Source organism: Salmo salar, chromosome ssa11 (genome assembly GCF_905237065.1).
Source record: "Salmo salar chromosome ssa11, Ssal_v3.1, whole genome shotgun sequence".
Taxonomy (NCBI): Eukaryota; Metazoa; Chordata; class Actinopteri; order Salmoniformes; family Salmonidae; genus Salmo; species Salmo salar.
Window position 1 is genome coordinate 83201318 of NC_059452.1, and position 25209 is coordinate 83226526.

General features: G+C 42.3%; 1 protein-coding gene across 2 annotated transcripts in view; it reads right to left on the reverse strand.

Annotated features, from left to right (window-relative positions):
- LOC106563264 (G-protein-signaling modulator 1) overlaps positions 1 to 25209 on the reverse strand; it is a 65576-nt gene that overhangs the window by 29135 nt on the left and 11232 nt on the right. The window contains exons 1-9 of one of the 2 annotated variants that reach the window (XM_014128694.2): positions 21944 to 22944; positions 19103 to 19324; positions 18236 to 18371; positions 17863 to 18005; positions 10279 to 10402; positions 8341 to 8456; positions 7854 to 8009; positions 7409 to 7517; positions 5639 to 5753 (exon numbers count right to left, since the gene is read on the reverse strand). In XM_014128694.2, coding sequence (XP_013984169.2) covers positions 5639 to 5753; positions 7409 to 7517; positions 7854 to 8009; positions 8341 to 8456; positions 10279 to 10402; positions 17863 to 18005; positions 18236 to 18371; positions 19103 to 19324; positions 21944 to 22092 — 1270 coding nt within the window. In that variant the 5' untranslated portion in view covers positions 22093 to 22944. Of the gene's footprint in view, positions 1 to 5638; positions 5754 to 7408; positions 7518 to 7853; positions 8010 to 8340; positions 8457 to 10278; positions 10403 to 17862; positions 18006 to 18235; positions 18372 to 19102; positions 19325 to 21943; positions 22945 to 25209 lie in introns of those variants that run through there. The other variant, XM_014128695.2, reaches the window with a different exon arrangement.

Sequence of the window (25209 nt, forward strand, 5' to 3'; positions counted from 1 at the left end):
ATATAAAGAATCATTCAAATGACTTCAAATGTATTTTGAAATACATTTCCAAATTAAAATTGTTTAAAAGCATTATTGTTATTTGACCTGTTCCAAACCCAAATATGCTAAATATACAGTATGATTCAACTCATTGTCATTTGTAAACTACAGCGGTTTCTGTATTGCACTATATTTAGTCTTTGTACAAGTGCGGTATAATTTTTTTTTATACACATGTCACAAATTAAGTCATGTGATTACATGTTCCAATGTTCATATATTAATGGATAATGTTTGGTGTATAGATTGTCTGGACCAATATATAAATATATATAACAAATATATAAATATAACAAAACTTCCGGAGGACCTATCATCCTTTCGCTCCCTCCTCTCTACCTTCTCTTCCTCTGTATCCACAGCTGAAGCCACTTTCTATCACTCTAAATTTCAAGCTTCTGCCTCTAAACCTAGGAAACTATTTTCTACCTTATCCTCCCTCCTTAACCCTCCACCCCTCCCCTCCCTCCTCACTCTCTGCAGTCGACTTTGTCAATCACTTTGAAAAGAAGGTTGACGACATCCGCTACTCACCTATCACCTATTGAGTCCACTGGTCTCACTCACACAGAACTACCCTACGCCTTGACCTCTTTCTCCCCTCTCTCTCCAGATGACATCCTGGGACTAGTGAGGTCTGGCCACCCGACAACCTGCCCGTTCGACCCTATCCCCTTCTCCAGACCATCTCTGGAGACCTCCCATTCCTCACTTCCCTTATCAACTCATCCCTGACCACTGGCTGTGTCCCCTTTGACTTCAAAATAGCCATAGTTGCTCCCCTCCTAAAGAAACCAACACTCGACTCATTGGAGGTCAAAAACTATAGACCTGTATCCCTTCTTTCTTTTCAAAACACTTGAGCGTGCTGTCTCTGATCAACTTTCTTGTTATCTCTCAGAACAATCTTCTTGACCCTAACCGCTGACTTTGACACCGTAAACCATCAGATCCTCCTTTCCACCCTCTCAGGGCTAGGCGTCTCAGGCTCTGCACACTATTGGATTGCATCCTACCTGCCAGGCCGCTCCTACTAGGTGACGTGGAGAGGATCTGTGTCTGCACCACATACTCTCGCTACTGGTGTCCAACAGGGCTCGGTTCTAGGCCCTCTTCTTTCTATAAACCAACTCACTCGGCTACGTCACATCCTCACACGGTCTCTCCCATCATTGCTATGCGGATGACACAACTACTTTTCTCTTTCCCCCCTTCTGACACATAGGTGGCGACACGCATCTCTGCGTGCCTGGCAGAAATTTCAACTTGGATGTCGGCCCACTACCTCAAGCTCACCAACAAGACAGCGCTGCTCTTCCTCCCGGGGAAGGCCTGCCCGATCCAAGACCTCTCCTGCAGGGTCAAGCTCTACAACATCCATAGAGTACGACCCTACCTCACACCGGAAGCGGCGCAGGTCCTAATCCAGGCACGTGTCCTCTTCTGTCTGGATTATTGCAACTCGTTGTTGGCTGGGCTCCCCGCTTGTGCCATCAAATCCTTGCAACTTATCCAGAATGCTGCAGCCAGCCTGGTTTTCAACCTTCCGAAGTTCTCATGTCACCCTGCTCCTCCAGACACTCCACTGGTTTCCAGTCGAAGCTTGTCTTCACTACAAGACCATGGTGCTTACCTATGGAACAGCAAAAGGAACTGCCCCTCCCTACCTTCAGGCTATGCAAAAACCCTACACCCCAACCCAAGCACTCCATTCTGCCACCTCAGGTTTCTTGGCCCTCCAACCCCTACAGGATGGCAACTCCCGCTCAGCCCAGTCCAAGCTCTTCTCTGTCCTGGCGCCCCAATGGTGGAACCAGCTTCCCCTTGAAGCTGGGTCAGCAGAGTCCCTGCCCATCTTCCGAAAACATCTGAAACCCTACCTCTTCAAAAAGAATCTTGACCCCCCCCCACCAAACCCCTTTCTAGCTCTGACTACTGACAGCTACTTTATTGGGGAAAAATGTACTTTCTATGCCTGTGATATGAGGTTGTCGCACCTAGCTAACTTAAGATGAATGTACTAACTATGTCGCTCTGGATAAGAGCATCTGCTAAATGACTCCATCCTCTGATCCGCAATGGATTGAATCCATTCTCAGAACGATCGAGCTGAAATGATGACTCTATACTTCTACAGAGGTCCTTTTAGAGGGGCATACATAATGCATTCACTAAGATGCATTATCAGCAGAGAAGGATTCTGTTGACAGAAGCACAATGAGACATTACTCTGCATACATCATTTATCTAAGCCCGTGGCTCTGTATGCATTCAAAAGTATGCATTCTCTAAAGCTTATTCTGAGCTTTGCTAAACTCAATCCACCTCTGACATATACATACATCTCCCTCAACCAATTGAATAGAGAATGGCTTATAGAATTTCACAGAAGCCTTCTCAAGTATGCATTCAAACCGCTTGACTATTCTTTACAGATCCATAGCAACTAGAAGGGCAAAGCGTCCAATACCATTTACAGTACATTCAAATAATTCAAAGGCTTACCTCATACTCTGAAGAGCTATGGTAAAGTAATTGTTGTCAGTCACATAAATTGAAAATAAACTGTTTCTATAATTGTTATTAGTCTATAGTTTAATTCCATTTGCAGCGTCCAGTAAGTATCCTGTGTGAACCCATCACAGGTCCTGCCTCTCTCTCTCTCAACTCAAGAGTTTGGCTGGAGGAGTGGTGGGATGTTTTCCTTCTGAGCGCGTGTGTGTGTGTGTGTGTGTGTGTGTGTGTGTGTGTGTGTGTGTGTGTGTGTGTGCGCGAGAGAGCGAGAGTGTGCCCGGGATTGTGTGAGGGCGGGGTGTGGTATGGAGATGGAGAGCGAGCTGGGCAGTGCCTCTGCATGTGAACCAGGGCTGGTAAAAAACAGAAAATACTAAATAGGGCTTTCCATGTTGATAATTACAGTGAGGGAAAAAAGTATTTGATCCCCTGCTGATTTTCTACGTTTGCCCACTGACAAAGAAATTATCAGTCTATAATTTAAATGGTAGGTTTATTTTAACAGTGAGAGACAGAATAACAAAAAAAATCCAGAAAAACGCATGTCAAAAATGTTATAAATTGATTTGTATTTTAATGAGGGAAATAAGTATTTGACCCCCCCTCAATCAGAAAGATTTCTGGCTCCCAGGTGTATTTTATACAGGTAACGAGCTGAGATTAGGAACACACTCTTAAAGGGAGTGTTCCTAATCTCAGCTTGATACCTGTATAAAAGACACCTGTCCACAGAAGCAATCAATCAGATTCCAACCTCTCCACAATGGCCAAGACCAAAGAGCTCTCCAAGGATGTCAGGGACAAGATTGTAGGTCTACACAAGGCTGGAATGGGCTACAAGACCATCGCCAAGCAGCTTGGTGAGAAGGTGACAACAGTTGGTGCGATTATTCGCAAATGGAAGAAACACAAAAGAACTGTCAATCTCCCTCGGCCTGGGGCTCCATGCAAGATCTCACCTCGTGGAGTTGCAATGATCATGTGAACGGTGAGGAATCAGCCCAGAACTACACGGGAGGATCTTGTCAATGATCTCAAGGCAGCTGGGACCATAGTCACCAAGAAAACAATTGGTAACACACTACGCCGTAAAGGACTGAAATCCTGCAGCGCCCACAAGGTCCCCCTGCTCAAGAAAGCACATATACATGCCAGTCTGAAGTTTGCCAATGAACATCTGAATGATTCAGAGGACAACTGGGTGAAAGTGTTGTGGTCAGATGAGACCAAAATGGAGCTCTTTGGCATCAACTCAACTCGCCGTGTTTGGAGGAGGAGGAATGCTGCCTATGACCCCAAGAACACCATCACCACCGTCAAACATGGAGGTGGAAACATTATGCTTTGGGGGTGTTTTTCTGCTAAGGGGACAGGACAACTTCACCGCATCAAAGGGACAATGGACGGGGCCATGTACCGTCAAATCTTGGGTGAGAACCTCCTTCCCTCAGCCAGGGCATTGAAAACGGGTCATGGATGGGTATTCCAGCATGACAATGACCCAAAACACACGACCAAGGCAACAAAGGAGTGGCTCAAGAAGAAGCACATTAAGGTCCTGGAGTGGCCAAGCCAGTCTCCAGACCTTAATCCCATAGAAAATCTGTGGAGGGAGCTGAAGGTTCGAGTTGCCAAACATCAGCCTCGAAACCTTAATGACTTGGAGAAGATCTGCAAAGAGGAGTGGGACAAAATCCCTCCTGAGATGTGTGCAAATCTGGTGGCCAACTACAAGAAATGTCTGACCTCTGTGATTGCCAACAAGGGTTTTGCCACCAAGTACTAAGTCATGTTTTGCAGAGGTGTCAAATACTTATTTCCCTCATTAAAATGCGAATCATTTTATAACATTTTTGACATGCGTTTTTCTGGATTTTTTTGTTGTTATTCTGTCTCTCACTGTTCAAATAAACCTACCATTAAAATTATAGACTGATAATTTCTTTGTCAGTGGGCAAACGTACAAAATCAGCAGAGGATCAAATACTTTTTTCCCCTCACTGTATTATTACTATGGTCATTAGTATCGCCCGGAAAAAGTATGTCTGGGTCAGTTATCAAAAGAAATAACCATCCTCTTTAGTTTGTATATGTATTTCTTATCCACATAGAGATTAACTCATGTTTAAAAAAGTTTAGACGGGTAAAATTTAAAATCTACTCAAATAAACAACAAAAGTAGATTCATTTGGACTGTTAGTTCAGCATGTTATGATTTTAGAGCTCCAGGTAGAATTAGAAATAAATATATATATATATATATATATATATATATATATATAGAACCCTATAAGGGTTAATCATCTTACCCTCAAATCCTACACTGAACCATCAAGGGACAAACACACATCGAGACTCAAACCAATATCTATGGGTTAACCTTATCCTTTTCCAAAAAAACTCCAGCGGTCATCATTTATGTATTTATTTGTTCTCCTTTTTTTATGTTCCAGGGGGCATATGTGGTCCAAAGTTGGGAGCTTTCACCACTACACCAGACTCTGGTACGTGGTCATAATTTCTATACTGTTAAGCTTAACATAGGCTTCCAAGTTGAAACAGTTTGCAGTTTGCTGTTCAAACACACATGGCAAGCCGAAGTTCGGGTGGGCGAAAGTCTCAGACTCTTTGTCTGGGATTGGTCAACAGTAGGGATTCCACAATGAAGTGTTTGTTGTCATTCAACGACAGACTAGTTTTCATGTAAAAAATTTCACTTGAGAAACACTGCACCAAACATCTTGGTTCGACGTAAAATTGCGCGACTAAGACCTCCTCGGCAAAAACATCCAAATTCATAACAGATTTCTTGAGTTATCTTAGATTAATTCTGACTATTTTGAGGAAGTGTACTGTGTTGTTTATACGGCATCTCAAGAGGGATAAACAGTAATATTGCCGCTTTCTTCTCGTTTCTAAAGCAAAGTTATTTTAAGGGAGTATGCGAGCACAAATGATTACTTCGCCTAGCCAAGTACCACTAGGAGCAAACCAAACCTATGTATGCGGACGCCTTAAGTCTCCCTCTCACACTGAAAATACAAGTTCAAGGTAGAACCATAGAAGGAAATCTCCCTCATACCTTGCACCTCAAACTCTGACCCGCAGGGTGAAAGGTCACTCTCGTTGACCCCCAGAGCCTCCATCAGCTGCTCCACATTCATCCTGGCAGTCAACTCGCCATTCCTGTCCCCAATCTGAGAGAGGGAGAAGGGAGAGAGAGAAAAATACCTTGTTGACTGCAGGTGTATGGGATTTCACTGTCTGTCTGATTATTGTTAGTCTGATTATGGCAACAGCAAATAAACTCAGCAAAAAAAGAAACAGACCTTTTTCAGGACCCTGTCTTTCAAAGATAATTCGTAAAAATCCAAATAACTTCACAGATCTTCATTGTAAAGGGTTTAAACACTGTTTCCCATGCCTGTTCAATGAACCATAAACAATTAATGAACATGCACCTGTGGAACGGTCATTAAGTCACTAACAGCTTACAGACGATAGGCAATTAAGGTCACAGATATGAAAACGTAGGACACTAAAGAGGCCTTTCTACTGACTCTGGAAAAACACCAAAAGAAAGATGCCCAGGGTCCCTGCTCATCTGCGTGAACGTGCCTTAGGCATGCTGCAAGGAGGCATGAGGACTGCAGATGTGGCCAGGGCAATAAATTGCCATGTCCGTACTATGAGACGCCTAAAACAGTGCTACATGGAGACAGGACGGACAACTGATCGTCCTCGCAGTGGCAGACCACGTGTAACAACACCTGCACAGGATCGGTACATCCGAACATTACACCTGCGGGACAGGTACAGGATGGCAACAACAACTGCCCGAGTTACACGAGGAATGCACAATCCCTCCATCAGTGATCAGACTGTCCGCAATAGGCTGAGAGAGGCTGGACTGAGTGTTTGTATGCCTGTTGTAAAGGCAGGTCCTCACCAGACATCACCGGCAACAACGTCACCTATGGGCACAAACCCACCGTCGCTGGACCAGACAGGACTGGCAAAAAGTGCTCTTCACTGACGAGTCACGGTTTTGTCTAACCAGGGGTGATGGTCGGATTTGCGTATATCGTCGAAGGAATGGGCATTACACCGAGGCCTGTACTCTGGAGCGGGATCGATTTGGAGGTGGAGGGTCCGTCATGGTCTGGGGCGGTGTGTCACAGCATCATTGGACGGAGCTTGTTGTCATTGCAGGCAATCTCAACGCTGTGCGTTACAGGGAAGACATCCTCATGTGGTACCCATCCTGCAGAATCATCCTGACATGACCCTCCAGCATGACAATGTCACCAGCCATACTGCTCGTTCTGTGCATGATTTCCTGCAAGACAGGAATGTCCGTGTTCTGCCATGGCCAGCGAAAGGCCCGGATCTCAATCCCATTGAGCACGTCAGGGACCTGTTGGATCGGAGGGTGAGGGCTAGGGCCTTTCCCCCCCAGAAATGTCTGGGAACTTGCAGGTGCCTTGGTGGAAGAGTGGGGTAACATCTCACAGCAAGAACAGGCAAATCTGGTGCAGTCCATGAGGAGGAGATGCACTGCAGTACTTAATGCAGCTGGTGGCCACACCAGATACTGACTGTTACTTTTGATTTAGACCCCCCCTTTGCTCAGGGACACATTATTCCATTTCTGTTAGTCACATGTCAGTGGAACTTGTTCAGTTTATGTCTCAGTTGTTCAATCTTGTCATGTTCATACAAATATTTACACATGTTAAGTTTGCTAAAAATAAACGCAGTTGACAGAGGATGTTTCTTTTTTTTTATGAGTTTATATTGGTCTGAAAATGAACTTCACAGTAATATAACTTCTTAAAAATGCAGTGGTTACCTCTCTGGAGATATCCAGGTGTTTGCGGGCATAGTGCAGGGCCTGGCGATGATTCCCTAAAGATACATAGGCATTTCCCAGACTCCAGCAGGCACGGCCCTCTCCAACCCTATCAAAACATACAGTTAGAGAAGGAACAAATCAAACAGCATAATGATAAGCATGTTAAGGTTTGTGTGCATGTCAGTGGAGCCTGCTGAGGGGAGTACAGCTCATAATAATGGCTGGAACTGAGCAAATGGAATGGCATCAAACAATGTGCTTGATGTATCCGATACCATTCTATTAATTCTGCACCATTCATTACCACGAGCCTGTCCTCCCCAATTAAGGTGCCACCAACCTCCTGTGGTGCTTGTGTGCTTGCGTGGAAGTGTGTGTGTGTGTGTGTGTGTGTGTGTGTGTGTGTGACTGCATGCGAGTGTGCATATAGGTGTGTGTGTACCTGTCAGTGAACTCCTGGGCTATGAGGAGGTGTTTGAGATGGTAGTCTATGGCTCTCTCGTACTGCTGCAGCAAAGTGTAGGTGTTCCCCAGGCTGTAACACGCCTGGGCCTCCATCACCTGGTCCTTTAACTGACGAGACAGCTGCAGAGTTTTCCTGGATGGAACAGGGAGAGGGGGGAGAAGGAGAGCGAGAGGGAGAGGGAGAGGAAATTAGATGTATGCAGAGGGGGAGAGGGTGATGAATGAAAAAAGAGGAGAACAGTGATATTTAATGTGTTTTTTACTGTCCCACACACAATTCCAACAATTTATTTTAAATTAAACATTTTAATTATAAATTAATTTCATACATTATATTGATCTAAAACATGATTAAATTTGAATGCATGCAGGTTATGAAGTCTATGATATCACATAGCGCTCTGAGCCTCATTGGTTGATACACATTATGTCCACTAGGTGTCAGTGTTGTAGTCTCTTCTAACCTGTAGTACTCCGTGGCAGTGTTGAACTGGCCCAGGAAAATCAGAGCATTGCCAAGGTTACTATAGGCTCTACGTTCTGCTGCTTTGTCACCGAACTCCTTGGCAATGGAAAGTCTCTGTGAACAAAATAAAGTTTATATATTTTCTTGGATATGTACTGTAGAGTCGTGGCCAAAAGTTTTGAGAATGACAAAAATATTAATTTCCACAAAGTTTGCTGCTTCAGTGTCTTTAGATATTTTTGTCAGATGTTACTATGGAATACTGAAGTATAATTTCAAGCATTTCATGAGTGTCAATTATTGACAATTACATGAAGTTGATGCAAAGAGTCAATATTTGCAGTGTTGACCCTTCTTTTTCAAGACCTCTGCAATCCACCCTGGCATGCTGTCAATTAACTTCTGGGCCATATCCTGACTGATGGCAGCCCATTTCTTGCATAATCAATGCTTGAAGTTTGTCCGAATTTGTGGGGTTTTCTTTGTCCACCCGCCTCTTGAGGATTGACCACAAGTTCTCAATGGGATTAAGGTCTGGGGAGTTTCCTGGCCATGGACCCAAAATAGATGTTTTGTTCCCCGAGCCACTTAGTTATCACTTTTGCCTTATGGCAAGGTGCTCCATCATGCTGGAAAAGGCATTGTTTGTCACCAAACAACCACTTGGATGGTTGGGAAAAGTTGCTCTCGGAGGATGTGTTGGTACCATTCTTTATTCATGGCTGTGTTCTTAGGCAAAATTGTGAGTGAGCCCAACCTCACACAAGAAAGGTCTCCGGATGCTTTACTGTTGGCATGACACAGGACTGATGGTGTCTTCTCTGGACAAGCTTTTCTCCGGATGCCCCAAACAATCGGAAAAGGGATTCATCAGAGAAAATGACTTTACCCCAGTCCTCAGCAGTCCAATCCCTGTACCTTTTGCAGAATATCAGTCTGTCCCTGATGTTTTTCCTGGAGAGAAGTGGATCCTTTGCTGCCTTTCTTGACACCAGGCCATCCTCCAAAAGTCTTCGCCTCACTGTGCGTGCAGATGCACTCACACCTGCCTGCTGCCATTCCTGAGAAAGCTCTGTAGTGGTGGTGCCCCGATCCCGCAGCTGAATCAACTTTAGGAGACGTCCCTGGAGCTTGCTGGACTTTCTTTGGCGCCCTGAAGCCTTCTTCACAACAATTGAACCGCTCTCCTTGAAGTTCTTGATGATCCTATAAATGGTTGATTTAGGTGCAATCTTACTGGCAGCAATATCCTTGCCTGTGAAGCCCTTTTTGTGCAAAGCAATGATGATGGCACGTGTTTCCTTGCAGGTAATCATGATTGACAGAGGAAGAACAATGATTCCAAGCACCACCCTCCTTTTGAAGCTTCCAGTCTGTTATTTAAACTCAATCAGCATGACAGAGTGATCTCCAGCCTTGTCAACACTCACACCTGTGTTAACGAGAGAATCACTGACATGATGTCAGCTGGTCCTTTTGTGGCAGGGCTGAAATGCAGTGGAAATGTTTTTTGGGGATTCAGTTCATTTGCATGGCAAAGAGGGACTTTGCAATTCATTGCAATTCATCTGATCACTCTTCATAACTTTCTGGAGTATATGCAAATTGCCATCATACAAACTGAGGCAGCAGACTTTTGGCCACAACTGTATGTGTCTATATTGTTGGCCTTGACTAGTCTTTACCCTATAGATGGAAAAATATTGTGTTGCGAAACTGATACTTGTTCGTCTTGTAAGTACATCATACACTTACATTGAGCTCATTCACAAAGATAAAGGCCAGTGTCTCTTATGTGTTTTCACCCAGGGGTGAAATGATCTAGTGTGAAAACACCTTCCATTAATTGTTATGTCATACTATTGTATATATAGATATATATCTTTACTGGTACATCATATGATGTTGACTACTATCCCAGGGATATGCATCTCACCTGTCTGTGGAATTTGATGGCCTCCACAAAATTTCCCAACAGGTAGTGGGTGTTGCCTAGGTTACCAAAGGCCCTCCCCTGAGCGGCTCTGTCGCCCAGCTCTTTGACCAGACACAGGTTCATCCTTTAGTAGAGAGGAGGACTTGAGTTTGTTACAAAATTGTGTTTTACACAAAGTCACATTTTTGTTGTCTTGGAGTGAACATTCTACAGTGCCTTCAGAAAGTATTCACACCCCTCAACTTTATCCACACTTTGTTGTAGCACAGCCTGAATTTACAATGGATTAAATAGAATAAAAAAATTGTCACTGGCCTAGACACAATACCTCATAATGTCAAAGTGGAATTATGTGTTTTGAAATTTTACAAATTAATAAAAAATGAAAAGCTGAACTGTCTGAGTCAATAAGTATTCAATCCCTTTGTTATGACAAGCCTAAGTAGATACGTTCAGGAGTAATAATTTGCTTAACAATTCACATATTAAGTCGCATGGACTCACTCTGTGTGCAATAATAGTGTTCAACATGATTGTTTTATGACTACCTCATCTCTGTACCCCACACATACAATTATCTGTACCATCCCTCACTCGAGCAGTGAATTTCAAATCACAGATTCAACAACAAAGACCAGGAACGTTTTCAAATGCCTCGCAAAGAAGGGTACCTATTGGTAGATGGGTAAAAAAAACGCAGACATTGAATATCACTTTGAGCATGGGGAAGTTATTAATTACACTTTGGATGGTGTACACCCATTCTACAAAGATACAGGCGTCCTTCTTAACTCCGTTGCCGGTGAAGAAGGAAATCGCTCAGGGATTTCACCATGAAGCCAAAAGGTGACTTTAAAACCGTTACAGATTTGAATAGCTGTGATAGGAGGACACTAAGGATGGATCAACAACATTGTAGTTACTCCACAATACTAACCTAATTGACAGAGTGAAAAGTAAGCTTGTACAGAATAAAAAATATTCCAAAACATGCATCCTGGTTAAAGTAATACTGCAAAAAATGTAGCAAAGCAATTCACTTTTTGTCCTGAATACAAAGTGTTATTCTTGGGACAAATACAATACATTACTGAGTACCATTCTCCATATTTTCAAGCATAGTGTGGCAGCATCATGTTATGGGTATGCTTGTAATAGTTAAGGACTGGGGAGTTTTCCAGCATAAAAAGGAAACGCAATTAAGCTAAGCACAGTCAAAATCCTGTCTGCTTTCCACCAGACACTGGGAGATGAATTTACCTTTCAGCAGGACAATAGCCAAAAACACAAGGCCAAATATAAACTGTAGTTACTTACCAAGAAGACAGTGAATGTTCCTGAGTGGCAGAGTTACAGCTTTGACTTAAATCTACTTGAAAATTTAAAGGCAAGATCTGAAAATGGTTCTCTAGCAATGATCAACAACCAATATGACAAAGCTTGAAGTATTTTGAAAACAATAATAGGCAAATGTTGCACAATCCATGTGTGGAAAACTCTTAGAGACTTACCCAGAAAGACTCAGCTGTAGTTGCTGCCCAAACGGTTTCTACAAAGTATTGAGTCAGGGGTGTGAATACTGATGTAAATGATATATTTTTGCATTTTATTTTCAAAAATATTGAGTGTAGATGGGAGACAAAATAATAATATTTAATCCATTTTGAATTCAGGCTGTAACACAACAAAACGTGGAATAAATCAAGGGGTATGAATACTTTCTGAAGGCACTGTATATTTTGTACCTCCTGGTTACACAACGTTTACAGCAGCCTACAGTACTACAGTAGTTATGAAAGCTTTGACATAGACAACTGGCCTGTCACCATGTTGCCATACCAAACAAAAGGCCCGAGGAAGCATCTCAGTGTGTCTCCACAAGGGATTGTGTACTACAGTAATTGCTTTTAAACTGTAAAGGCAATTCGCTTTTATCCCTCTCCTTCACAGACGGATTAAAGTAGTGTTAATTGCCCGCAGAGAAGTATTTTGAAGGTGCTAATAGCCCAGTGGGATATATGTATTGTGCGTATACACACACACACACACACACACACACACACATATATATATATATATATATACATACACAGTGGGGGGAAAAAGTATTTGATCCCCTGCTGATTTTGTACGTTTGCCCACTAACAAAGAAATGATCAGTCTATAATTTTAATGGTAGGTTTATTTGAACAGTGAGAGACAGAATAACAACAAAAATATCCAGAAAAACGCATGTCAAAAATGCTATAAATTGATTTGCATTTTAATGAGGGAAAAAAGTATTTGACCCCCTCTCAATCAGAAAGATTTCTGGCTCCCAGGTGTCTTTTATTCAGGTAACAAGCTGAGATTAGGAGCACACTCTTAAAGGGAGTGCTCCTAATCTCAGTTTGTTACCTGAATAAAAGACACCTGTCCACAGAAGCAATCAATCAATCAGATTCCAAACTCTCCACCATGGCCAAGACCAAAGATCTTTCCAAGGATGTCAGGGACAAGACTGTAGACCTACAGTAGGCTGTAATGGGCTACAAGACCATCGCCAAGCAGCTTGGTGAGAAGGTGACAACATTTGGTCCGATTATTCGCAAATGGAAGAAACACAAAAGAACTGTCAATATCCCTCGGCCTGGGGCTCCATGCAAGGTCTCTCGTCGTGGGGTTGCAATGATCATGAGAACGGTGAGGAATCAGCCCAGAACTACATGGGAGGATCTTGTCAATGATCTCAAGGCAGCTGGGACCATAGTCAACAAGAAAACAATTGGTAACACACTACGCCGTAAAGGACTGAAATCCTGCAGCGCCCACAAGGTCCCCCTGCTCAAGAATACATATACATGCCCGTCTGAAGTTTGCCAATGAACATCTGAATGATTCAGAGGACAACTGGGTGAAAGTGTTGTGGTCAGATGAGACCAAAATGGAGCTCTTTGGCATCAACTCAACTCGCCGTGTTTGGAGGAGGAGGAATGCTGCCTATGACCCCAAGAACACCATCACCACCGTCAAACATGGAGGTGGAAACATTATGCTTTGGGGGTGTTTTTCTGCTAATGGGACAGGACAACGTCACCGCATCAAAGGGACGATGGACGGGGCCATGTACCGTCAAATCTTGGGTGAGAACCTCCTTCCCTCAGCCAGGGCATTGAAAACGGGTCGTGGATGGGTATTCCAGCATGACAATGACCCAAAACACACGACCAAGGCAACAAAGGAGTGGCTCAAGAAGAAGCACATTAAGGTCCTGGAGTGGCCTAGCCAGTCTCCAGACCTTAATCCCATAGAAAATCTGTGGAGGGAGCTGAAGGTTCGAGCTGCCAAACGTCAGCCTCGAAACCTTAATGACTCGGAGAAGATCTGCAAAGAGGAGTGGGACAAAATCCCTCCTGAGATGTGTGCAAACCTGGTGGCCAACTACAAGAAACGTCTGACCTCTGTGATTGCCAACAAGGGTTTTGCCACCAAGTACTAAGTCATGTTTTGCAGAGGGGTCAAATACTTATTTCCCTCATTAAAATGCAAATCATTTTATAACATTTTTGACATGCGTTTTTCTGGATTTTTGTTGTTGTTATTCTGTCTCTCACTGTTCAAATAAACCTACCATTAAAATTATAGACTGATAATTTCTTTGTCAGTGGGCAAACGTACAAAATCAGCAGGGGATCAAATACTTTTCCCCCCCCACTGTGTGTGTGTGTGTGTGTGTATGTATATAGATATATATAGAGAGAGAGAGAATGTATGTGTTCATTTGTGACTCATTTCAGGAAACTAGGCATATGTCGCTCATCCCTACTTCACAGGAGAGGCATTTGAACATACTTTTTTAAAACATTTAGCACAAATGCCTTCTGGAAGATGTGAACATTCATGTGCCTAGAAAGCAAATTTGTATGCCATCTGTAAATACAAATAAACTTGTTATATTACAAGCCTAGTTGGTTTAGCCACGGAAAAAAGGAGGAACCTTCCCACTAGCCATGATTGGCTGAGATAATGGATGGGCTGGACATGTGAGAGATGAGTTCAGATTGGTCTTTCATGTAGCACGCGTCTGTCTATAACATGAGCTGCTTAGTATGTGTAGGTAATCCTTTCTAAAGCAGCGTTTTTTTTTAAGATATCACGAAGAACTGCACTAGTGTTGATAAGGCTCTTCACTTCCTGGAGGACCGAGTTTTGAAATCAGTGGAATGCCCGGTGGAAGCAGAGTATGATAGCTAACGAGATGGAGAAAATGTAGGCTTTTGATTGCAAATGCGGAGGGAGTCGAAAAGAGAACACAGAAGGCTGTTGTATAAAAACACCTGTCCGGATTACATCTTCAAGGGCAACCATGATATCCGTGAGAGAGAGGGAGAAGCGTTCGTCCATTGATACGGGTAAGAGAGTCTAGCTAGCTACATTTTCAGGTATTATAAGTTTCTAATTTTGTCAGAACTTATTTTTATTCCAAGTTACAGCGTACTGTTAGCTAGCTAGCTAACGTTAGCTGGCTGGCTAGCTGGCTCACTAGCTAACACATTTTCCATGAGAGAGGGAGAAGCGTTCATAAAGCATAAGAGAGTAAACAGTTATCATTCATTGCACACTGTGCAGAGTGTACTCCTGTTGCCCTGCTAGAAAAATATAAGGGTTTGATACTGTTAATGTTGATGAGAGACCCCCTTGGTATTTAACTCAGTGTTAGCTAGTGAGCCAGACAGCCAGCTAGCCAGCCAGCTAACGTTAGCTAGCTAGCTAACAGTACGCGGTAACTTGGAATAAAAATAACTTTCTGACAAAATTAGAAACTTATAATACCTGAAAATGTGTTAGATATGTGAGAGAGAGGGAGTAGCGTTCATCCACTGATACAGGTAAGAGAGTCTAGCTAGCTACATTTTCAGGTATTATAAGTTTCTAATTTTGTCAGAAAGTTATTTTTATTCCAAGTTACAGCGTACTGTTAGCTAGCTAGCTAGCTAACGTTAGCTGGCTGGCTAGCTGGCTGTCTGGCTCACTAGCTAACATGTTTTATGATCTGTGTAGTAATGTTATTCATTTCTCACAGCCATTTGCATTTCTAGTTATAGCCTAATGTTAGCTAGCCTGTTAGGGCTAGGGGGCAGTATTTACACGGCCGGATAAAAAACGTACCCGATTTAATCTGGTTATTACTACTGCCCAGAAACTAGAATATGCATATAATTATTGGCTTTGGATAGAAAACACCCTAAAGTTTCTAAAACTCTTTGAATGGTGTCTGTGAGTATAACAGAACTCATATGGCAGGCAAAAACCTGAGAAGATTCTGTACAGGAAGTACCCTCTCTGACCATTCCTTGGGCTTCTTGGCTCTGTTTATTGAAAATGTAGGATCTTTGCTGTAACGTGACACGTCCTACGGCTCCCATAGGCTCTCAGAACCCGGGAAAAAGCTGAATGATGTAATTCCAGCCGCTGGCTGAAGTGGTCTATCAGAGGACCATCAGACTGAGGCTCGTGTACGAGGGGATCCCATGTTTTTATTTTCTCTCTCTTTGAACGTAAACACGCTTTCCCGGTCGGAATATTATCGCTTTTTTACGAGAAAAATGGCATAAAAATTGATTTTAAACAGCGGTTGACATGCTTCGAAGTACGGTAATGGAATATTTAGAAATTGTTTGTCACGAAACGCGTCGGGCGCGTAACCCTTATTTACCCTTTCGGATAGTGTCTTGAACGCACGAACAAAACGCCGCTATTTGGATATAACTATGGATTATTTGGGACCAAACCAACATTTGTTATTGAAGTAGAAGTCCTGGGAGTGCATTCTGACGAAGAACAGCAAAGGTAATAACATTTTTCTTATAGTAAATCTGACTTTGGTGAGGGCTAAACTTGGTGGGTGTCTAAATAGCTAGCCCTGTGATGCCGGGCTATCTACATTTACATTTTAGTCATTTAGCAGACGCTCTTATCCAGAGCGACTTACAGTAGTGAATGCATACATTTCATACAATTTCATACATTTTTTTTTTTTTCTGTGCTGGCCCCCCGTGGGAATCGAACCCACAACCCTGGCGTTGCAAACACCATGCTCTACCAACTGAGCTACAGGGAAGGCTCTACTTAGAATATTGCAAAGTGTGCTTTCACCGAAGAGCTATTTTAAAATCGGACATAGCGAGTGCATAGAGGAGTTCTGTATCTATAATTCTTAAAATAATTGTTATGTTTTTTGTGAACGTTTATCGTGAGTAATTTAGTAAATTCACCGGAAGTTTGCGGGGGGGTATGCTAGTTCTGAACGTCACATGCTAATGTAAAAAGCTGGTTTTTGATATAAATATGAACTTGATTGAACAAAACATGCATGTATTGTATAACATAATGTCCTAGGGTTGTCATCTGATGAAGATCATCAAAGGTTAATGCGTCATTTAGCTGTGGTTTGGGTTTATGTGACATTATATGCTAGCTTGAAAAATGGGTGTCTGATTATTTCTGGCTGGGTACTCTGCTGACATAATCTAATGTTTTGCTTTCGTTGTAAAGCCTTTTTGAAATCGGACAGTGTGGTTAGATTAACGAGAGTCTTGTCTTTAAAATGGTGTAAAATAGTCATATGTTTGAGAAATTGAAGTAATAGCATTTCTAAGGTATTTGAATAACGCGCCACAGGATTCCACTGGCTGTTACGTAGGTGGGACGATTTCGTCCCACTGGCCCTAGAGAAGCTAGCTAGCTAACATTGAACCTAGCTAGTTGGTTAGCTTTATCTACCTGTAGATTCATGCAGGGTGTTAACATTATGAGTTGGGATTGTGATTCATTGTTTAGCTAGCTACATGTCTAAACCAAAGACTCTACTATGCAAGTAACCATTTCATTGTACCATTTACTAGAAAGAAAAAAAAACATTGTTTAGAAAGTTGCTTTTAGTTGACTGGTTTGCTAGATTGACAAATACTCAATTCATTTTTAAAAGGTTTGGTTTATTGGTGTTATCATGCACCAGTTATGCTATTTTGGACTCCGAGGCTGCTGATGTCATTCAGCCTGTCTTTTTTGTGTTTATTTAAAAATGATTATTTCATAACGACAAAGACAAGTTTGATGTCGAATGACTATAGAATGTTCATGATGTCACTGCAACAACTGTACACAGACATGTCAATAAAGTAGTATAAACCAGCCTTTAGTCTTGAAATCTTTGGTTGTACACTACCATACTCACTGTTCAGCACAGGGCCTCACATGTGAATCCTTGAATGTACACTACTGTACTCATTGTTTAGCACATGGCCTAACATGTGAATGCTTGTAGAGATGGGTGGGGCTAAGGCTTAAGAGAGTGTGAACTATGTTGAATGGGTGTAGGCAAAGAAGAGTTCTCCATTAGGTGTCCCACAACATTAAAGGGACATTTTCTGAAAAGTGGGGTTACAAGTTTATCAAATTTCAAAGCAGAATTACTTTTCCATTTGTTATCTCTGTGTTTCTACTTTTATCCAGTGTAAAAAAAACACAATTTCAAATTTTGCTACAAAAGACCAATTCGAGGCGTTCTGTCACATTTGTACTTGTATACAGCATAATACTCACTCGTAGAAGCCAGTAGCCCTTTGCAGTGTATCTCTGACGTCTGGTGGGAGGTCCCCAGGGTCCTGGGTGCAGCCCCATAACTGCTGCTTTCCCTTGGCATGGAACACGTTCCCTATATTATACAGAGCCCTGGCCTCTCCCACCTGGTCAGAAACAAAGGGAAAAGGGAGAAAGAAATGAGCGACTTTAGAATACAAATAGAGACATTGGAAGGCATTAGGGAATTTTTCAACTAAAATAGCATGGACCACACTCAATAGTTATTTTCAATACAACAGGCTGTTCCTCAAAATCTGATGAAAGGTACTAAACAGATGCAATCCTCCAATCCATGGGATGCCGGTGTGTGCGTATGTGTGTGTGTGTACGCAACCTTGTCCCCTTGCTCTTGAGAGATGTCCAGGTGTCTCTGACAGCACACTGCCGCCTCGTCGAAGCGCCCCAAAACCTTCAGCGTGTTTCCAAGGTTACCGCTGGCTTTCCCTTCCCCTATCCTGTCCCCTATTGTCCTGAGAATAGAGACCGTATCTCATTATCAGTCATGGTTTTGAAGTTACAATCAATGCGTACATAGCCCGAGATCCAGATCCGTTTATGCTGTCTTGCCAAATCCATTGGGTCATTGTCAGTACAATAACACAGCTAGAGGTGCATGGCGCTTGCAACGCTAAGATTGTGGATTTGATTCCCGCTGGGACCACCCATATGAAACATTTATGCACGCATGACTGTAAGTTGCTTTGGACAAAGGCATCTGCTAAATGGCATATATAATTATTACAATAATGTTATAATATTAGCTTTATTGATTATCTAACTGTTTGAGAGGTAGCTTCCTTCCTAGGACAGGGTTCCAGTTGTCCTGCTGTTATTGTAATTTATCAAGGCAGCAGCCCCCTGGCTTTGTAATCACCCCCCTGCTAGGCTACCAACTGCACCCCTCTCCACAGGAGAGGCTTAGCCATCTGAGTTAAATACCAAGGGGGTCTCTCATCAACATTAACAGTATCAAACCCTTATATTTTTCTAGCAGGGCAACAGGAGTACACTCTGCACAGTGTGCAATGAATGATAACTGTTTACTCTCTTATGCTTTATGAATGACTTCAGTATAAATATACATTCATTGCAATCTATACAATTTATCTTTTAAACATGTTAATACCATTGGTTGAAATCCTTCAACTACAATTTGAATCCATGATCAGACATGATGTTTCCTGGTATTCCGTGGCCTCACCTGGCCAGAGTGAGGTCGTGTCTATGGTACTCCAGAGCCTTGCCGTATTCCTTCAGGTAGAAGTAGGCATTGCCCAGCTGGCTGTAGATGGCACTGAGGGTCTTCAGGTCTTCTGTTCCCACCTGCACAGACGCCTCGAAAAACGCTGTCCCACCTTTAAAGTCCCCCGCCTTACACAGCCTCTCTCCCTCCAGCGCCAACTCCAGACACGAAGCCTCCATCCTGAATACAAACACACACACACACACACACACAGAGAGAAAGTGAGAAATAACATCCGTATTATAGCAAGTCCGAAACACTGTGCCTCTGGCGTTACCATGGCAATGGTGTCCGAAAACTCTGTCACAGTAGCTAAGTCTCCATCCAATTAGCGACAAATTTTCATGTGAATACTCTAAAATTCATATAAAGAAAACGGCTCATGAATCTTCTAAAATCCATAGAAAGAAAACGGCTCATGTTGTTTCCACCAAACGGATAAAAGTCAGTGCGTGATGATGTAGTGCACACAAAATGTACTTTTTCGCTTACGTTTTCATGTAGCAAATAAAAACCTAAAGATCAATGTGTTTCTATTGCATTTTCAACTCCACTAATAATTTTGTCCCAAACTTGTGTTAAATATCAAATGTGCCTACTCTGGTCTTTGCGCTGGTGCTCTAGCCAACAGCTAAAAGATACAGTGCGGGTAGGATAAGGCAGTCAAGCATCAATCATCATGTCACCAGAATAAGACCCTCAATATTTATTGGAAAGGAACATCAATATCACCGTGCACTTTCACCAACCCGTGAAGTTCATCATAACTTGTTTCATTTGTAGCCTAATAAACTGCATGGTTTCCCGAGTCATAGTGGAAGGAACACACATTACACCATCAAGTGGCTCCAAATTTACTTCGATATGATGGTTATTATATCAATATTTGCACATAGGTGTTTCCACCACCATTTCCCACATAATATATTTTACCAAAACAAAAAGATACCACCATGTCGAACAAACAACTGATCTGTCTGCATTTATAAAATTGTAGCATTACATTTACATTTACGTCATTTAGCAGACACTCTTATCCAAAGCGACTTACAATACGACCTGTTTCCATCACAGATGTCATGATTATTTTTTTTTACAGTATGACTTTACTCGCATAAACACTGTGGATGGAAACTTGGTTTATGACAATGAAAAGTTTATTCCAAAATGTCTCCATGGCAACAGTGTCTGAATGCATGTCACTGTGCAGTTACCACAGCAAGAGTGTTAGAAGAATCACTGTCACTCTGACATGAGCACCTTGGAGACATTGTCCTTTCAGCACCTTTATCGCATGTCTATTTTTCCATAACACGACTGTTTAAAGTCCAGTTTATATGGTAAAGATAACTGACATCTTTCCTTCCCTGCATTGAGAAGGAGTGTCTCATCCTCCCAGAGCTGTTCGGCCCACACACACTATTTCAGTTGGGTTTAACCAGGCTGTGGGCGGCAGGTAGCCTAGTGGTTAGAGCGTTCGGCCAGGTGCTGGATCGAATCCCCGAGCTGACAAGGTAAAAATCTGTCGTTCTGCCCCTGAACAAGGCAGTTAACCCACTGCTCCCTGGTAGGCCATCATTGTAAATAAGAATTTGTTCATAACTGACTTGCCTAGTTAAATAAAGGTTACACATAGTGATGCAGGTCTTAAATGCATTAGTGGGAGTGATTAGAGTGAAACAATAGGAAACACCTAATCTCCACGCTGACAATAAGGAAGGAGAGTGAATTCATGTCACTACACACAAAACCTCATGCCCAATGAACATGCTCCTTGGAGAAATTTACAGAGGATTTCCTTGCCCAATCAAACACTGTATTTTTGTCCAAGCTAAATAACATTCAGCAATATGAAGCCCAAGAGTACAATTATGAAGATTCTGGGTTTAGTCAATATAATACAATTACAGTATACACCAGAAACAACTGCTGTAGAGCAAGGTCACAAGGCTCTGATGTACACAGTCACTCCACTGCCTCCAGAATGCTTTAGTTTAGTTACAATTGTTACATAATATGCCTAGCCTCTTCCTGGATTTCATATAACAGTTTTTGCCATACAAAACTGTCCACAATATTTGTAAAGTTAAATATATCGTACTTCCACTGCTTTTTCAACAATGCCTCAAAGCCTAATATGATTATACAGCGCAGTGACAGACATTTGTTTTCAAGGAAAACGAGTTCTACTTCATTCTTTTAGCACCCGTGGTCTGAAGTCCATTCCACAGAAATCTGGCATAATCGCTCAGCAAGCCTCATTCCTGAGTCCATTCCAAGACCTTCCCCCACAGTCATCTGAAAATCATTGTTACAGTACGATGAAAGCAACTGAAATTAAAATACCAGCCAATGTGGATTCTGTTATGTTATCGTTAAAAACGCAAAAGACATGACACTGGTTCTTCAGCCAGCTCACTGTAGAGTTGAGTGTATATTAGCCCCACAGTTTAATCTAGATGTAAATATGATTAGTAGCTATTTATTTGACAGTACACCACTTCGCTGCTATTTAATTACAAATAACATGGTATTATTACCAAAACATTACTCCTTTGCATCAATTTCCAAGGGATTCATTGGCATAAACAACTTGTTAATTAAGTTCTGTAAGATGTATGACTTATGCACCACCTGACACTGATTTGTCCCAAATAGGGTGGAAATGGAATTACTTGAAATAAGTAGCCAACCTATACAGTAGCAGTCAGCATCTATGCTTTATCTTGAGGAATTAGCATAATAGTACAGTGAAATAAAGTGCTACGTCTGAGCCTGCTGTCGGCAGGACACCAATACCTGTGTTTCTGTTTAGTACGGGTCTTCTCCACATACACCCCCAGCTCCAGCCTTATGGGCCTCAGCAGGGCCCGCGGTCTGGGGCCCCGGTGGACCAGCCTGCACACAGCTCTCTGGGCCCCGGTGAGATGGCAAGAGTCAGACGACATGGGGTACCAGGTCAACTTAAGGCACTGAAAGGCACTCCTTAGCCTCAGGGATATGTGTCGTGAGGTGAAACTTTAGGGTGGAGGTGAACATGAATGCAAAATGTCACATATGCTAATGTTCTACCCTAGAGTTCTGCTAGAGAATCCAGGAGAAAAACATAGCAATACTCTGCTCCAACCAGGACACACACACACACACACAAAACCAGGTTTGAGATGGCTTTCTGTGCTCCCGATAAGTCAATATGCAAGCAGATGTCCAACAGCCACATCAGATTCAATTGATTATTCCAGTAGTCGAATACGCCAATGTCAGCAACAGTGCAGCCAGACCACTTGGACAGAAACCCATTGGAGATACTATGCACGCTTTAAATCCAAGGATAACATCTGTTCCTCAGGTGTCCTCAAATGCTGCCCAATAACTAATGATGAACCTCTGAAGCGATCTGAACAATGACAAGGATCCCAAAAATACCTTGAAATTGGAAGCCACAAACTCCTAACAAAGCACAAAGTTACTCCTTTCAACACCGCAGATGTCTATGGAAATCCACAAAAGTAAAATTCCACAAATCTTACAGAAGCACTGTAAGAGGCAGGTTAATAGGTGAGTCAGTAAATGACTGTATAGTGTTGTCCTGCCTAGGTAGTATTTTATGGTCCATCTCTCAACCAGCACTGAGTGACTGAGTGCTGTAATCTATTTCTGCTGAGCCACACTGAGAGAAGAGGAAGTGTCTTGGAGCGAGGATCCTGGGTGACAGTGTGTGACGACAGTGTGACACCGGCGTCTCAGCAGAACCAATTCCCGAGTGAGTGAGTGAGTGAGTGAGTGAGTGAATCTAATCCGAACCTTAATCCAATGACCTGCAGCTCCTCTGTGGAGGAGACACAGCAATCCAGGCAGTATGGTCTAATCCAGCTATCTGCTGACCCTGACATATATTCTAACAGGCCCACAGCACATGGTCTGGCACTGACCAGTCCCAGAGGTAGAAGGTGAAAAGCAGGGAGGTGACATGGGGAAGAATATATTTGAAGAAAGTTTGATTGCATTCCCCCAACACACACCCATAACCTTGATATCTTTACTAAAGATAAACACAGGTTTACATATCCGAAACAAATTGCAGTCAGTACACAATTGGTTTTGATCCCATTAAATCTGGAATATTTGACATTATATTTTTGGCAGCTCTATTTCTTGCATTAGGGTGATTTTGATGAGTAAAAGAGCCTGAGTTATATTATCAGTTCTCATTTGATTGGCAAAGAGAAACAGAGAGAGAAGTACAGGCTTCGAAAGGAAAACAGGACACAATGGCTGTTGGTCTCCCAGGGTTACTGGGTTAGAATTGGGTAAGATAAGAGGGCTAAGAAGTTTTAGCTTAGATGGATCCTTTAGCCTCTATAGTCTGAAGAGGAGGATTAGAGAGAAATCTACATTCAACCCTCATATATCCTTCTGTTCCTTTTAGAAGAAGAAACATAAGTGAAAACGCCGAAACGGGTTTAAAACCTCTGGTATACTGTGACATAGGGGTCCACATAGTCTCAGGCCCTACGCCAACAAATGATGGAAATCAATGAATTACCAAATCATCACAGACAGCTGGGCCTTTGGGGTTGAGCACTCCTGCTGTCTTGTGATCACAAAGGGGCAGTGACCTGAGTGTCTGATCACAGCACTGGCTTCTGGGTAGGCTAGGTTATGATTTCTACCAGGCCAGTGTCTCTCTATTAGCTCCATGTCCACACCCCAGAGCCTTGTCTTTGATCTTTGGGCTCTCATGGCTGGTGGTCAAGATGAGAGGGAAACACTGTGCACTTAAAACTGACCTGACAATTGTTTGACCTTGATGGCTATGCCTAGCCAGCCATAGGAGGATGGGCTCCCTCTCAAAAGGTCTGAGTGGTGTACTACGAATCTGGTTTAAGGAGTTAGCAAGCTAACTTTGGTCAACTGAGTTCAACTCAGGATAACCAGTGACACAATAGTACCTGGCTAAAAGCTATGGCAATGAATCTTTCAGAACGAACCTCCTTCAGGGCAGGCTAACTCCACTTAGCCAGAATGAAGTGTCTGAGCCGCAAGTTGATGACCAATGAAATAAGATTCCCTCCCTATCGCAAATATTGCGTCATCATCCCCTTCATTTGAGGAAGACAACTGATTAAAAGGTGCAATATGCAGAAATCGCTCGCCCCTTTCATGGTTGCTAAAATTCAAACGTTTTGCCTATTTTCAGTTTGTGACAAAACAAGCAATGTTTAGTATAGAGAATCATTGTACCATCTAAACTGCTGTGAATTTATACAGTATCTATTCATTAAACCAAAATATTGTATTTTCAGCTGTTTGAAGCTGAAACAAAACTTAAGACTGGGAAGCATACCGCTTCTTAGACTTGCTTTCAATAATAATGACAGATCTATAACTAACATTTCCTATGTGAATTTGGTAGGGTACCCCAAAAAGTTACATAATGCAGCTTTAAATATTTAATTCAAATGTTTTTTGTGTAAAAAAAATTGTAACATTAAAATACCTATCACAGTACATATTTAGTAATGACAGAACTTCACGCACAGTAAAACTTTTGTATGACTTTATACAAGTATTTCCTCTATAGGAATGGGAAGTTGCTCCTGCATTGATATGCACACCAAAGACGGCTTTAACGATACATAAGTTAATAAAAGAAAAGAGACGGCACTTCTAATAGACTATTTCACACCATAGCTTCCTGAATTTGCTAAATAACTTTTCTTTCATGTTGATTTCAGTTAAAATAACAATGTGGCACTGACTCGCCCGTAGATTGATGGTTCAAGAGTTTGGCGTTCAACTAGCCATGTTTAACATGCACACGCCTGCTAGAGTTAGCGACAGGCGGACGAGCAATATCCACCTTCGTAATATGGATAAAGCCTGAGCTGGAATGTGAAGCTATAGATAGGTAACTTCAGAAAAGCCAGAGTACATCTAGCTAGATTCGTAGTACACCACTCAGGTTCCTCTCAATGTTTTTAATCCTTCAGCTTTTTCATAGGCTAGCTACTGTTGTAGCCCTAAATTTCTTATTTTGTCTTGGTTAGTAAAATGGTAGAATT